The 12,958-nt window shown below is 44.0% G+C and overlaps 1 protein-coding gene across 1 annotated transcript in view; it reads right to left on the reverse strand.

Moving 5' to 3' along the window:
* cngb1a (cyclic nucleotide gated channel subunit beta 1a) overlaps nucleotides 1–12,958 on the reverse strand; it is a gene marked incomplete at both ends in the record, with an annotated part of 64,294 nt that overhangs the window by 17,506 nt on the left and 33,830 nt on the right. The window contains 4 exons of the mRNA XM_084337074.1: nucleotides 1,538–1,686; nucleotides 2,942–3,092; nucleotides 6,251–6,385; nucleotides 6,557–6,578. Of these exons, the coding sequence (XP_084193200.1) occupies nucleotides 1,538–1,686; nucleotides 2,942–3,092; nucleotides 6,251–6,385; nucleotides 6,557–6,578 (457 nt within the window). The remainder of the gene's footprint in view (nucleotides 1–1,537; nucleotides 1,687–2,941; nucleotides 3,093–6,250; nucleotides 6,386–6,556; nucleotides 6,579–12,958) is intronic.

The following is a 12,958-nucleotide window of genomic DNA, read 5'->3' on the forward strand; positions in this document are numbered from 1 at the left end:
CAGAGTTATTACGTGTGATGTCATTGGGATGTCACATATTCCAGGAAATAGAGTTCAGCGAAATTATGAAAAAGCTAAAGTGAACAGTGGTCTGGTCCTCATGATGAGGGACTTCCTATCCTATAAAGAGTCCTTACTAAGGGAAACATGTAAGTGTCAATCAGCTCATCATAAGCACTGGTGTAACAGAGAAGAAATTATATTTGTTTGCATGTGAATTTTATCTAAATTGAGAAACATCATACCGTATTTGTTTTGGGAGCCACCTGTGACGTGTTGAGGTCATTGTATATCGCGCTGCATGTCCCTGTGGGGACACCGTACCTACCCAGCAGTTTTGTACCCGTCTGCTGAGGTAGGTTCCCCATTGAAGTGTAGCTCTGCTATTTCACTATTTTCTCTGGTTAGAATTTGTCTAAACATTAAACTGTAATAACATAGTGCACAACGCTCACTGTATTACATAATGTAATGATAACTGTGTTGGTTTGACCGCTGGTATTGGTTCTGTGTGTGTGTCGCGTTTTGCAAACGTTAGAACTGGGGAAACGTTCTATGGCGCGAATACTTTCTTACAATAATCTCGAGAAGGAAGTTTAATGTAACATTTTATGTTGTACATGCAGGTCTACAAGATGTGCAGTGACCAGGAAAAACACTACAGCTGTTTTATTTCATGTCTTTTATAGGTATGTGGCTCCATACATAGTGCAAACATGTTATTCAACGTTATATCTTTGTTCACGTATATTGTTGCATTTCCTGCTATGTCCAGCAGGTCGTGCAAGTTTACCAATTTGGTTTATACACCTGCAAGAAGGCTATGGTATTGTGTCGTGGTATATTGTATTGGAAAGTAGTGAGTTTGTTATTTTAATTGTTATGAGAATGTAAAATACATGTACTTTTATAAATACTGTGTCATTGAGACGTTATGAAAAGAGCAGTTTTGGACCCGTCTGCTGAGGTCTACAAGATGTGCAGTGACCAGGAAAAACACTACAGCTGTTTTATTTCATGTCTTTTATAGGCAATAAACGGTCGAAAGCAGTTCCGTCTCTTCAATCTCTGACCAAATAAGAACCGTTACACTGGGGATCCACAGAGCATAGTAAATCTGCTTCATCTGTCTGCGGAGTGTTCCTTTAGAACAGCGGTTCCCAAACCTTTTTGGCCGTGCACCCCCTGTCACCTCCCGACCTATCTGACGCACCCCCCAATGGGTTTCTGTTAGAACAAATTGTTGCTGGTCTCCGTGCACAGATTTAATCTTTTATTTTATCTCTTCCCACGGCGACTATGGATAGGGAATTTCTTTATTTAATTAAAATGTTCACGACAACATGGATGCATGTACTCTGCCAGCATGTTTAATATCCATAATACTAAAGGTTTGACTAAGATTTTTATGAGATTTTATTGTAAATATATATTTTTTTAATTTACTACCATTAGCCTTTTCATGTCACGCACCACCTAGACAGTTTGGGAACCACTGCTAGAAGCTGTTCAAGGTGTTCAAGGAGTGTATACATACCGGGGGCCGGCCCTTCCTCCTCAGAGTCGTCTGGGTCCATCAGCTTTTCCTTCTGCTTCTCTGTTCGTTCCTTGAACAGCCTCACCAGTTCCGCCATCCTTATGCCCAGCGGCGTGCAGGCGGGAGAGGCTGCCGACACCGGAGGCACCCTGCAGGACGGCAGACCGCGGCGCCATAATGGTTATGAGGGATGGATGTGACTGAAGTTCAGCTCACACAGTGTGTATGCACAGGAGAATGTTTGGTTTGGGGCAACAAGTTATCTTTTTTGTAGGTCTTATTTTGACATTTTGGGACACACAAATGGAAGAAAATAGTTAGAAAATTATAAGTTCAGCCTAACTAGCTGGTTATTAAATCCATATTTTGAACTAAACATCAACAATGTGATGGTTTAAAAACATCAGTAGCCTCGTAATATAGTACGCCAATATTTTATGTTTTCAAAAGTCTTCAACTGACATCAAACTTATCAACTTTCTTTTCTAGATACAAAAACTTTTAAATTTGATTTTTGAAATGCCCTAGTTTGGCAGGTGGGTAGACAAATTTATGAGGATGGTCTGTGAGCATCATGATAAAATATATGTGTGTGTGTATGTGTGTGTTATTTCACTCACTCATCTTCTGGACTGGCACTGGCTTGGCTAGGACACGCCTGGAGACCTGTCTCATCACCATCCTCTACACTAGATGGAGACAAGCCGAAAAGATATCAGGAGACATAGGAGGAGAGAAGGACAACACAGAGACGTCCAAACGTCTACCACCAAAATGCTGGTGTTTATTATTTACACTAAAAGAAAAACTGCACAGCTAACTATGAAGGAGTGCTTTGGGGTTGACATTTACATTTTGTGAGGAAAGCCAGCCTGAAGAATAATTGACCTATCTCAAGCCCTGCCCTCTTTTCTTGATGTTCCAATCACAACTGTTGCTTTGCTGGAAATTATCTATCTGTGCACTGCCTCCTATATTCATTTTATGTTGGGTCAAACTATGGAGATCATGTATTTGTCTTAAATACTGTGGGCGATACATATGCATATTACCACTGGCCTTGGTTGAAGTTGTTTCTTGAAGTTGTTTTCAAGGGAATGAGAGGAGCTGATTTGATTGGCCATTAAAGGAATTAAAGGAACATGCCAACATTATGGGAAATGTGCTTACTGTCTTCTCCATGTATTCCTCATGTTAGTCATTTAGCTGACGCTTTTATAGAAAGCGACTTACAAGTTCTGTATAACCAAGTCAGCAGAAAGGGTACAACTCTAGTGTGCTGTGCCAGGGATGCACTTACCCCTTACCACTTGTCTCACCAAATTACCAACAATGTGCGCCAGCGCCCTGAGCGTATGCCTGCGCTTGCGTCTAGATTCATGAAAATAAGTCCATGGCTCTTACCTGTGATTTGTCAGTAAGATAGCAGGGACAGTGAGAGTGATAGGCGGTTGTTCCTGCGGTGTGACCATCTTAGGGATGTTTAATATGCCTTTGCCCTCATCTTCATCCACATCCTCTACTTTAACCATCGGTGGAACACTGTGGCCTGTCTCTGAGAAACACATGACAACCTTCTATGATGCAGTACAATATTTCAAAACAAAATGATGGAACAAAGAATTTCCCAAATAATGTAATTAACAAAATGTTCCAAAATTCTAACATCTGGTACAGCACAGCAAAATACAGCACAGCACAACACAGCACAGCACAACATCCAATTCTTCAGGATGTTAAGTTCACCTGATCTGGAGTCAGTTGGTGGCTCGTTGCGAAGCAGTGCAGAATATGACAATGGTAATGTGAAGGCCAAGCTAAGGTCGGGGGTCATAGTTAGGAAGGGGCTGCTAGTGACACCAGGGGTTGTTTGTTTGGCACGCTGGGGGTGGTTGTTGTTCTACTAGCTGTTGGGGTTAAGGCTGCTGAGGAGAATTGTGGGAGCTGGGATTATTGATGCGGTTAATGGCGCTGAGGGAGCTGGGACATCTCTAATAATAATAATAATAATAATAATAATAATAATAATAATAATAATAATAATGATAATACAAATACAAATGTAAAACAACAAGACAATGGGAGCCCTAACAAATAACATGGAAAACTAAGCTAAAGAAAAGCCTGGCAGAAGAGATGTGTCTTCAATCAAAAAAGAGAGATGGACTCAGTGTTGCGGATTGAGGCAGGGAGAGCGTTCCAGAGGGTAGGAGCAGCAGCACTGAGGGCTCTGTCCCCAACAGTATGCAGTCTGGTGTGAGGAATGATGAGGAGTCCAGTCTGGTGTGAGGAATGATGAGGAGTCCAGTCTGGTGTGAGGAATGATGAGGAGTCCAGTCTGGTGTGAGGAATTATGACGAGTCCGGTCTGGTGTGAGGAATTATGAGGAGTCCAGTCTGGTGTGAGGAATTATGACGAGTCCGGTCTGGTGTGAGGAATTATGAGGAGTCCAGTCTGGTGTGAGGAATTATGAGGAGTCCAGTCTGGTGTGAGGAATTATGACGAATCCAGTGAAGGAGGTCAGAAAGGTATTCAGGGGCAAAGTCATGGAGACACTTATAGGTGAGGTGGAGAATTTTGAAAATCACACAGAACTTGACCAGGATCCAGTGGAGGTACTGGAGGGTGGGGGTGATGTGCTGGAGGGTGGGGTGATGTGCTGCTAGGGGTTTGTGCTTGTGAGTAGCCTGGCAGCAGAGTTCTGAACACACTGAAGTCTATCTAGGGCTTTACTGGGCACTTAAACAGGACTCCATTGCAGTAGTCCAGTCAAGATGTTACAAAAGCGTGGATGAGGGCCTCTGCAACACCAGTTGAGTCAGTGAATGACGGCCAGAGCCTGGAAATGTTCTTGAGGTGAAAGAAGGCAGATTTGGTGATGGATTTGAAGTGTGACTCAAATGAAAGAGTGGAATCCAGTATTACACCTAGGTTTTGGACTTCAGAGGAAGGGCAGATGGAGCAGCCATCAATCGGCAGCACCATGTCACCAACCTTCCGAAGCAGGGCCTTAGATGCCACAACCATAAGCTCTGTTGAGTTTGAGTATGTTTGATGTTATCCATCACCATAATGGCGGATAAACAGACTGAGGGGAAGCATATAGATAAATAGCTGGGAGCCAAGCACAGAGCCTTGGGTCACGCCTTGGTTGACAGGGGCAGAGGTGGAAGTGGACTCCCCAAACCATGCCCTTATATGAATTGCTTCCTGTTGGCAAGGTAGCACCAAAACCAGGATAGGGGAGTTCCAGTGAGACCCAGGTGGTCAGACAAGTGGGATAGGAGGATGCCGTGGCAGACAGTGTCAAAGGCAGCTGAGAGATGAGGATGTTAACATGGCCTCCAGCGATGAGTAGGTCATTTGTGACTTTGTTTAAGGCAGTCTCTGTACTGTGATGTGCTCTGAAACCGGGTTGTAGGGGTTCATAGAGCTCATGGTTGGACAAATGTTGCTGGAGTCAATGCGCAACAGATTTTCCCCAGGATTTTAGCACAGAATGGAAGGTTGGAGATCATCCGGAAGTTGTTGAGGTAATCCGGGTCCAGACCTTGTTTTTTGAATGGGTGTGACTGCAGCCATTCTGAGACTGGGGGGAACACTGCCAGACTTGAGAGAGGTGTTGACAACATTAACAATGAGAGGACACAGAGCAGGTAAACATGCCTTGACCAAGGCTCTGGGCTTGGGGTCCAGAGAGCAGGAGGAGGTCTTGGATTTAGTGACCAACTCCATGATGTGAGCAGCATCCACAGGGGAGAAGGAAGAGAAGGAGCATTCTGGTGCAGGGACAGTGGTGGTTGGGTGTGTTGGTAGAGTCTACTTTGCCCTGAAAGAGGTCCAGGGGCAGGAATAAAGGGAGTGGAGTAGACAGTTGATGGTGGAAAAAAGTATTTGGGTGTTATTTTGACAGCTACTGGTGATATTGGAGTAGAAGGCCATTTTTGTCCAGTTGTCACCCAGTGGACTTCATAGAATGTAGAACGAGTTCTGGGGTGAACCAGGGTGCAGGTCGGGATAAAGAGACATTCAGGGTGGCCATAGGGTCAAGGCTGGAGGACAGGGCTTTGTTGTAGTGGGACACAAGGTCATCCGCAGAGGTCACAGCAGAATCGGAAACATCTTAAGCCAGGATCATATCCCCCAGGGCAAATTAGTCTATGTTTTTTAGGCTCCTGAAGGTGATGGGACACTTGTGAAGCTGCCTGGTAGGGGGGGGGGGGGGGAACATAAACGTTGAAGGAGATGGCAAGATGGTCAGAGAAAGCCAATTCCAGGCTCTGTAGGTGGGAGGGGGCTCTGCCGGTTGAGCAAACCAGATCCAGTGTGTGACCTTTATCATCCAGTGTGTGACCTTGGACATGTTGCGTGAAAACAGTCCAATATAGGCAAATATTGAGCTGCAAATGTACAGCTACTGGAGTCCATGTGGATATCGAAGTCCCCTAACAGCAGTGTGGAAGGGGACAAGGAGCAGACAGATGTGAGCAGCTCTGATAGCTCTGACACGAAGGTACAGGAGGGTTTTTGGAGGAAGGGGGGGGGGTAGATAAGGACAACTTGGAGCATCTATAGGCAAGGCAATCGTTCAACGTCACAAGACACAAGACAGAGATATTAGAGCTAAAAACTAAAAACAACACCCAATAAAAGACTTTAAAAATACCACTACAAGGAATGGAGAAGCAACCAACAAACAACGCCAGGGCCCACTCAGCTCTGAGGGAAGGGACAGTTTAGGAAGGGTGATGTTGTTGTCATGTAGCAGCTGCGTGAAGCTTTCAAGGCACTTGGGGGCATAGGGGATACGAAGCAGAAACCTCTTGACTGGAGCACAAGTGGTGGCCACTGGGTGGGGAGAGAGCCACAGTCAGCTATAGAAGGTCAAGGTTCATACAAGGTTACAATATCAAACAGCTGTTTCTGATGTTAAACCCAATATGGTGATCTTCTACATCTTTCCCGCACACAATTATTTTGAATGTATAACTGTTGTGTTGCGAAAAATAATAGTCTCACCTTCTTCTGCTGCTGCCTCCTCCTGAAATAAGAGGAGTAATAGGAGATAATAAACCCTTGTCCACAAAACAATACAGTAATAACTAGAAAGGTGCGCTCAGTAGAGCACAAATCTCCACCAGGCGGCAGCATAGACTAATGAAAGCAGATCTCCCTGCATATCAGAAAAATATTTCCGATTACATGATCTCCCCCCCAGGCTTCTGCCTGGTGGAGAAAAATACTATATGCGTAATATATATTAACCTCTTCCACCCGTGCGGTCCATCGGCGGACCGCAAATGACATGACGTCATAAATCAATCTGTCTAGACTGTATGACATAATGTTGCATTTCTTTTCCCAAATGTATCCAATAGTAAACATCCTAACCATGTCACAACAGCAGTCATAGTGTATATTTTCAGCAATACGTTTGTTTACCAATAGGTTAAAGTGTTATTAGTGAGATTTTAGTTTTTGAAATGTGATCATATTTTCGCGGAAATCCGCCATTTTGAATTAGCGGCCATCGCCGAATGATGATCATTTGTAGTCATATGAGCACAGGGCATCCAGAGCTCTCAATGAGCGTTGGAATTTAGAAAAACTACATTACCCAGCGAATTATATCTTCCTGCAAGCAAATTACTTGTGTATGAATTTCTTTTATTTCTCAGGATACTCTATCACAAAACTGAACGTTATTGGCATAGATTGGAGCACAGTTAGTGTGTCTGTGAACATTTAGCAACCATCTGTGTTGAAATCCGATCCAAAATGGCGGAGCCATATCCATTCTAAGAATCGAACTGTACATACAGTAGATTTCATTCTTCATTCTTGATGCACGCCTGGTGATACTACATCCAAATTGAACTCTGCCATTTGAAAGAGGAGATTTGGCCCGATCCATAGATGTGCGAGTTGGCTATAATAAGGTAATTTATAGGCCTCATATTCTATATTCTATAATAATATTTAAAATTGCATGGGTCGGGAAACGATAGGAAGATGACCATCCTTAGTGGATGGAGCATAGGGAGGGGATTGGAGAGTGGGTATAGGAGGGTTAATATTAGGATGGGTGGGTTAGGTTATAGAGTAGAAGTAGGGGGGGTTGTAACTGGGGTGGTATTTTTCTGTGTTTTTTGTACTGTTGTCCTATATGTGTGTAATTGTTCCTCCTCTGAACTCTTGGGATTGACCGTCTGGGCCCGCCTGGATCAGCGCCTCTGTCCTCAGCCTGGCTGCACTGGTATGTTCTCTACGCATTTAGACAAATTCGACCATGGCTAAATTGAATATTATTATTATTTACTTAACGCCCCACACAAGCGTGCCAGTGTCCTTTGGTTATTGAAGAGAAGAAATATTGACATTGCTCTCCTTAGTGAGACGCATTTATTGGTGGGTGATATATCAAGGCTAGCAAACCGACAATATCACGTTATCTCCTCATCCTCAGCCGACAATAAGACAAAAGGAGTTGCTATAGTTACAAGACGTAACCTTGATATCAAAGTCCTGGATGTGTGGTCGGACACGGAGGGAAGGATTACTATAGCAAAAGTTGAGTTTTCTCATAGGAAGATGGCAATAATAGCATTGTATGCCTCTAACACATTTGATTCAGCGTTCTATAATACAATCACAAGGAATATGTTGGAACTTACTGGATATGCTCTCATTGTGGGTGGCGATTTTAATGCGTGCTGGGATGCGGAGATGGATAGGTCCGGGTCCTCTGAAACAAGCGACCAAAAACAGTCCTCTAAGGCCCTCAGGATGTGGGCCCAGGACACGGGGCTCGCAGACCTCTGGCGCATATCCAATCCCACCCTCAAGGATTACTCTCACCTGTCAGCCAGACACAAAACCTTCTCTCGAATAGACTATGCATTCGCGTCCCCTAATATTTTTGATAGTTTCGACGTCTCATTGGTTCCCCTAGCTCTCTCGGACCACAAGGGGATTTTCCTTATGGCAACCTTTGGCAAGCTCTCCACGAGAGCTCCCAGATGGCGTTTTAACTCAACCTTATTAAAGAACGATGATTTCTGTACTGAGTTCAGGAGTAAACTAGTTGAATTCTTGCAGATCAATGTCGCCACAGTCGAAGACCCTAGGGTCCTGTGGAACGCATTGAAGGGATTTATCAGGGGTCATGTCACACTTTTCGCCTCCAATTTGCGTAAATCCCGGTCCAAAAAACGAGAAGGACTGGAAACATTATACGCGGACCTATACGCATCTTTGCAAACTAAATATAATGAACGACTAAACACACAACGCAAGATAGTCAAGAAAGAAATAAACTCCATACTTAAACAACAGTCTGAGTTCTTGATACATAGGACAAGGCAAAATTACTACTTTCACAGTTCCAGGCCTAGCCATCTATTGGCAATGAAAATACGCTCGAATGATCATTTCTCGGATATCCCTTCGATCAAGACGCAACAGGGAACAGTCACTACTGATTCGAAAAAGATCAACGACACTTTTAAAGAATTTTACTCACAGTTATATAGCTCAGAGGTTAATTTCGATAATTCTAAATTTGAATCGTTCATTGGCGGGCTTGAGATACCCCACATTTCTGAGGAAGAGGCTAAGGAACTGGGGAAACCGATCACTCTTATGGAACTTAGGGAGACGATTGCTGAAATACAAAGGGGTAAGGCACCAGGCTGGGATGGGATTCCACCCGAGGTATATTTAGCTTTCTGGGACCAATTGGGTCCATTGATGCTCGATATGATCAATTACGCTATCGAACAAGGGGAGTTCTCAAGAGATGTCAACATGGCATTGATTTCTTTACTTCTCAAGAAGGATAAAGATCCCAATGACTGTGGTAGCTATAGGCCCTTGAGTCTTCTCGGGGCCGATCTAAAAGTGTTTGCCAAGATGCTGGCCCGCCGCCTGCAGAGGTTTATGACGGTATTGGTACACTGCGATCAAACTGGTTTTATCCCGGGGCGCCTGGCTGCAGATAATCTTAGGAGGCTGTTGCATGTAGTCCATAACAGTAAAGACAATACAGCTCCGTCCACAGTTCTGTCCTTGGATGCCATGAAGGCGTTTGACAGACTAGAATGGTCATACCTGTGGAAGGTACTTGAGGTTATGGGTCTTGGAAAGAATTTTATTCATATGATTAAAGTCCTGTATGCCTCGCCGTCGGCAATGATACTGACAGGCAAAAACTGTTCCACACTTTTTTCAGTCTCCAGATCTTCTAGACAGGGTTGTCCTCTGAGCCCAGGACTATTCGCGCTTTCCCTCGAACCATTGGCCCAATTTATTAGGCAATCGGAGGACATCGTCCCCATAATGGTCAATAATACACCACACAAAATTGCTCTCTATGCAGATGACCTACTGATTTTTATGGATGACCCCTCCCAGTCGGCCACAAAATTACTGGGAATAATCGACGACTTTGGTAAATTGTCAGGCTTTAAGATTAACTGGAACAAATCAGCCTGCCTACCTCTTAATGAGCTGGCATTTGTCCCTATTTCAAAATGCAGACTAAGGTATGGACCGATCATAACTCACGTGATCCAAACATGGCGTAATGTACAGAAGTCGTGTGCGGTTAAATGCCCATGGTACCTGGACTCTCCAATTTTTAATAACCAGCAACTACTTGTTGGGCACAAGCCGGTTAGTATTCCTCAATGGCAAATGAGGGGAGTTCATACTCTGGAGGATATTTATGATAAAAACGGCCTTCGAGCGTTTCAGGACTTAAAATAATTTTATGATCTTCCCGGCGAGTCCTTCTTTCTTTACCTTCAACTAAGGTCAGCGCTGAGGGCGCATGGCGTGCCGTGGGCTCAAGCTTTGCACCCACACCCCTTCCTCAGGCTCATAGTGGACAGGACGACCTCCAGAGGGTTTGTCTCAGACTTTTATACACTCTTAATTTAATCCACGTATAAAAATGTATCATTGGATACAATCTGGCGTGGAGATATCCCGGAGTTGGACCCCGAGTTTGACTGGGATGATGTTTGGGCAAATGTGGCATTGTCTTCCCGCAACCCCAATCACCAGCAAATTAATTTTAATTATATTCATAGGACCTATCTTACACCTAGGAAGCTATTTGCTATGGGACTGGTAACCGACTCTCGGTGCACTTTGTGCTCTCAAAGGGCCACTGGCACTTATATGCATATGTATTGGGATTGCCCACCAGTAGCCCGCTTCTGGAGGTCAATAACAGACAAACTTTCAGATCTGTGTGGCTTAACTATCCCATTCACAGCTGTTACGCTACTCCTGAACGATATAACAACACTACCCGCGTCTGTACAACAAAAAAGGGTTGTCCTAGCGGGCGTCACAGCAGCGAAGAAGCTAATAGCATTGAGATGGAAGGAGCCTGAGAAGCTCACAGTGATTAACTGGTCCCTAACACTGTTGGATGTGATTTATCTTGAGATATCCACGGCGCGGGTGATTGGGGTGGGGCAGGCTGGGATTGACCTTGAGAAGGTCAGAACCGCCGTGTGCGGCTGAGCGGGGTTGGGGTGCTTGGCCGGGGGAGTCCGGCGGTCTCGTGGGAGGGGGAGGAGGAAATGTCTTGTCTGTCTTGTCTTTTGTGTTGTCCTCTTGACTTTAACTGGGAGATTTTATTGGGGGGGAGCTATTTTGCTATTTCTTCACTATTTGGGCACTTTTACACGGTTCCTGTGAGTCTATGGAACACCTCTGTAGGTTTTTGTTTTTCAAGAAGGTTCATTGTTTTGTTTTTCTAGTCGGGTACTCAAAAGCAGCGTTTTTCTACCTGAGGACCTTAGGCCGTTTTGAGGCTGGGCTCCAACCACTGTGTGACCCGGTGGCATCTGCCACATTGTTATGCAGCTGGGAAATCTCTGACATCACTGATATGCACATTTTGAGATGACTCAGTTCGGTGAGGGTGAATGTTGTGAGGTGAATTGGAAGAATAGGCCTTTTTGAGAATTAGAGATATACGTTTTATTAATATAGGGCCACACGGCCGGGAAACGGTGCTGAATACTGGGAAAGGCCATTTATTAGATAGTACCCCTTTAACTTTTAAATGGTTGTACTCTGTTTTCTTTTTTTTATCTTTATAATTTGTTATTTCTGTATTATTATTGTTTCTGTTATTTCCCTGTGAAGTTCTGTGTATTGTTATTGTGGTTATTGTGTTGTCTTGTTTTCATCAAATAATAATAAAAAAAAATTATCAAAAAAAGAATTGCATGGGTCCGGATGGCAGAATTCAGTACTGTATCTACAAAACTTCTGTTTAATCATCTTCCCTTTATTCATTTCCTTAGATATTTTGTATACGTTATCTCAAGAACGAGCTCAGTGGCAGTTTTTCATGTCTGGTCATTTTTAGCATGGTGTTATTTACTGTCAAAGATGCAAAGAAAAATCCTAATTAATATTCTCCTTTGTTTCATCACAATTTAAGAAAGCCTAGTAATAGACACAATATTTCTGACACTGGGAATACATTCCATGAGATCCATAGATGTCCCTAGATACCAAGAACATGCAAATTAACATTGTAGAAGTGGAGCAATCTTCCATTTACTTAGGTATGTATTTTAGGCGGATTTTCAGAAAATAGGGCTCGGGCCTAAGAGGTTAATTCATTACTATATATAACTTGTTAATAATAATAGATAATAGATTTATTTTATATAGCGCCAGGCCACGTGAGCGGATCGGCGCGGCCGAGAAATCCGCTCTTCGCTCTTTAAAGCTTGGTCCGCTCCGCTAATCGCTCATGTTGACCCCGCCCCCAAGTCGCTCTCCGCTCCCTCACCGCTCACCTTGAATCGAGCGCTCCCCGCTCCCCGCGCCAGATCGCTCGGCTTTTTTAAATTTTTTTTTGGAGCATGGTGTAAATTAGCTCAAACTACAACAGTCTACTTCCCCTGGGCCCCTTAACAATTGTTTGTATTGAGCAGCATTGTAATTGTACCCATTCTGCAATGTTAAATAACGTTGTTTATCCATTCACTAGCTCTATTAAGCGATGATAGTTAGCCAAGCCACAATGCTATGGTCGCTGCCATTAACGTTAGCATGTAAGCTAACGACAACAACAATGGCGTCAATACTTTTCTAACAGGAGTGAGTGAAGGAGGAGGAGTGAAGCCTGAACAGGATATCACAGGTTCACCCTTCTCAATTCTCATTGGTTGAAAATGGCCTTCATGTTTGTACATCGCCATCTGTTGCTTTGGCATTGTACTACATGTATATTATTACATCAGTGTTAAACCACTGTGTGAGCGTCCCGGAGTGGATTGGAGCGGAGGAGAACTCTCGCTCTGGACGTCGCGCCGACCCATTTTAAAACCCACTCCTCGCTCACGTCAAAACCGCCCGCTCCGCTCCCCGCGCCGCTCCCCGCGCCGC

Source organism: Notolepis coatsorum (assembly GCF_963971535.1).
Source record: "Notolepis coatsorum genome assembly, chromosome: 20".
Lineage (NCBI taxonomy): Eukaryota > Metazoa > Chordata > Actinopteri > Aulopiformes > Paralepididae > Notolepis > Notolepis coatsorum.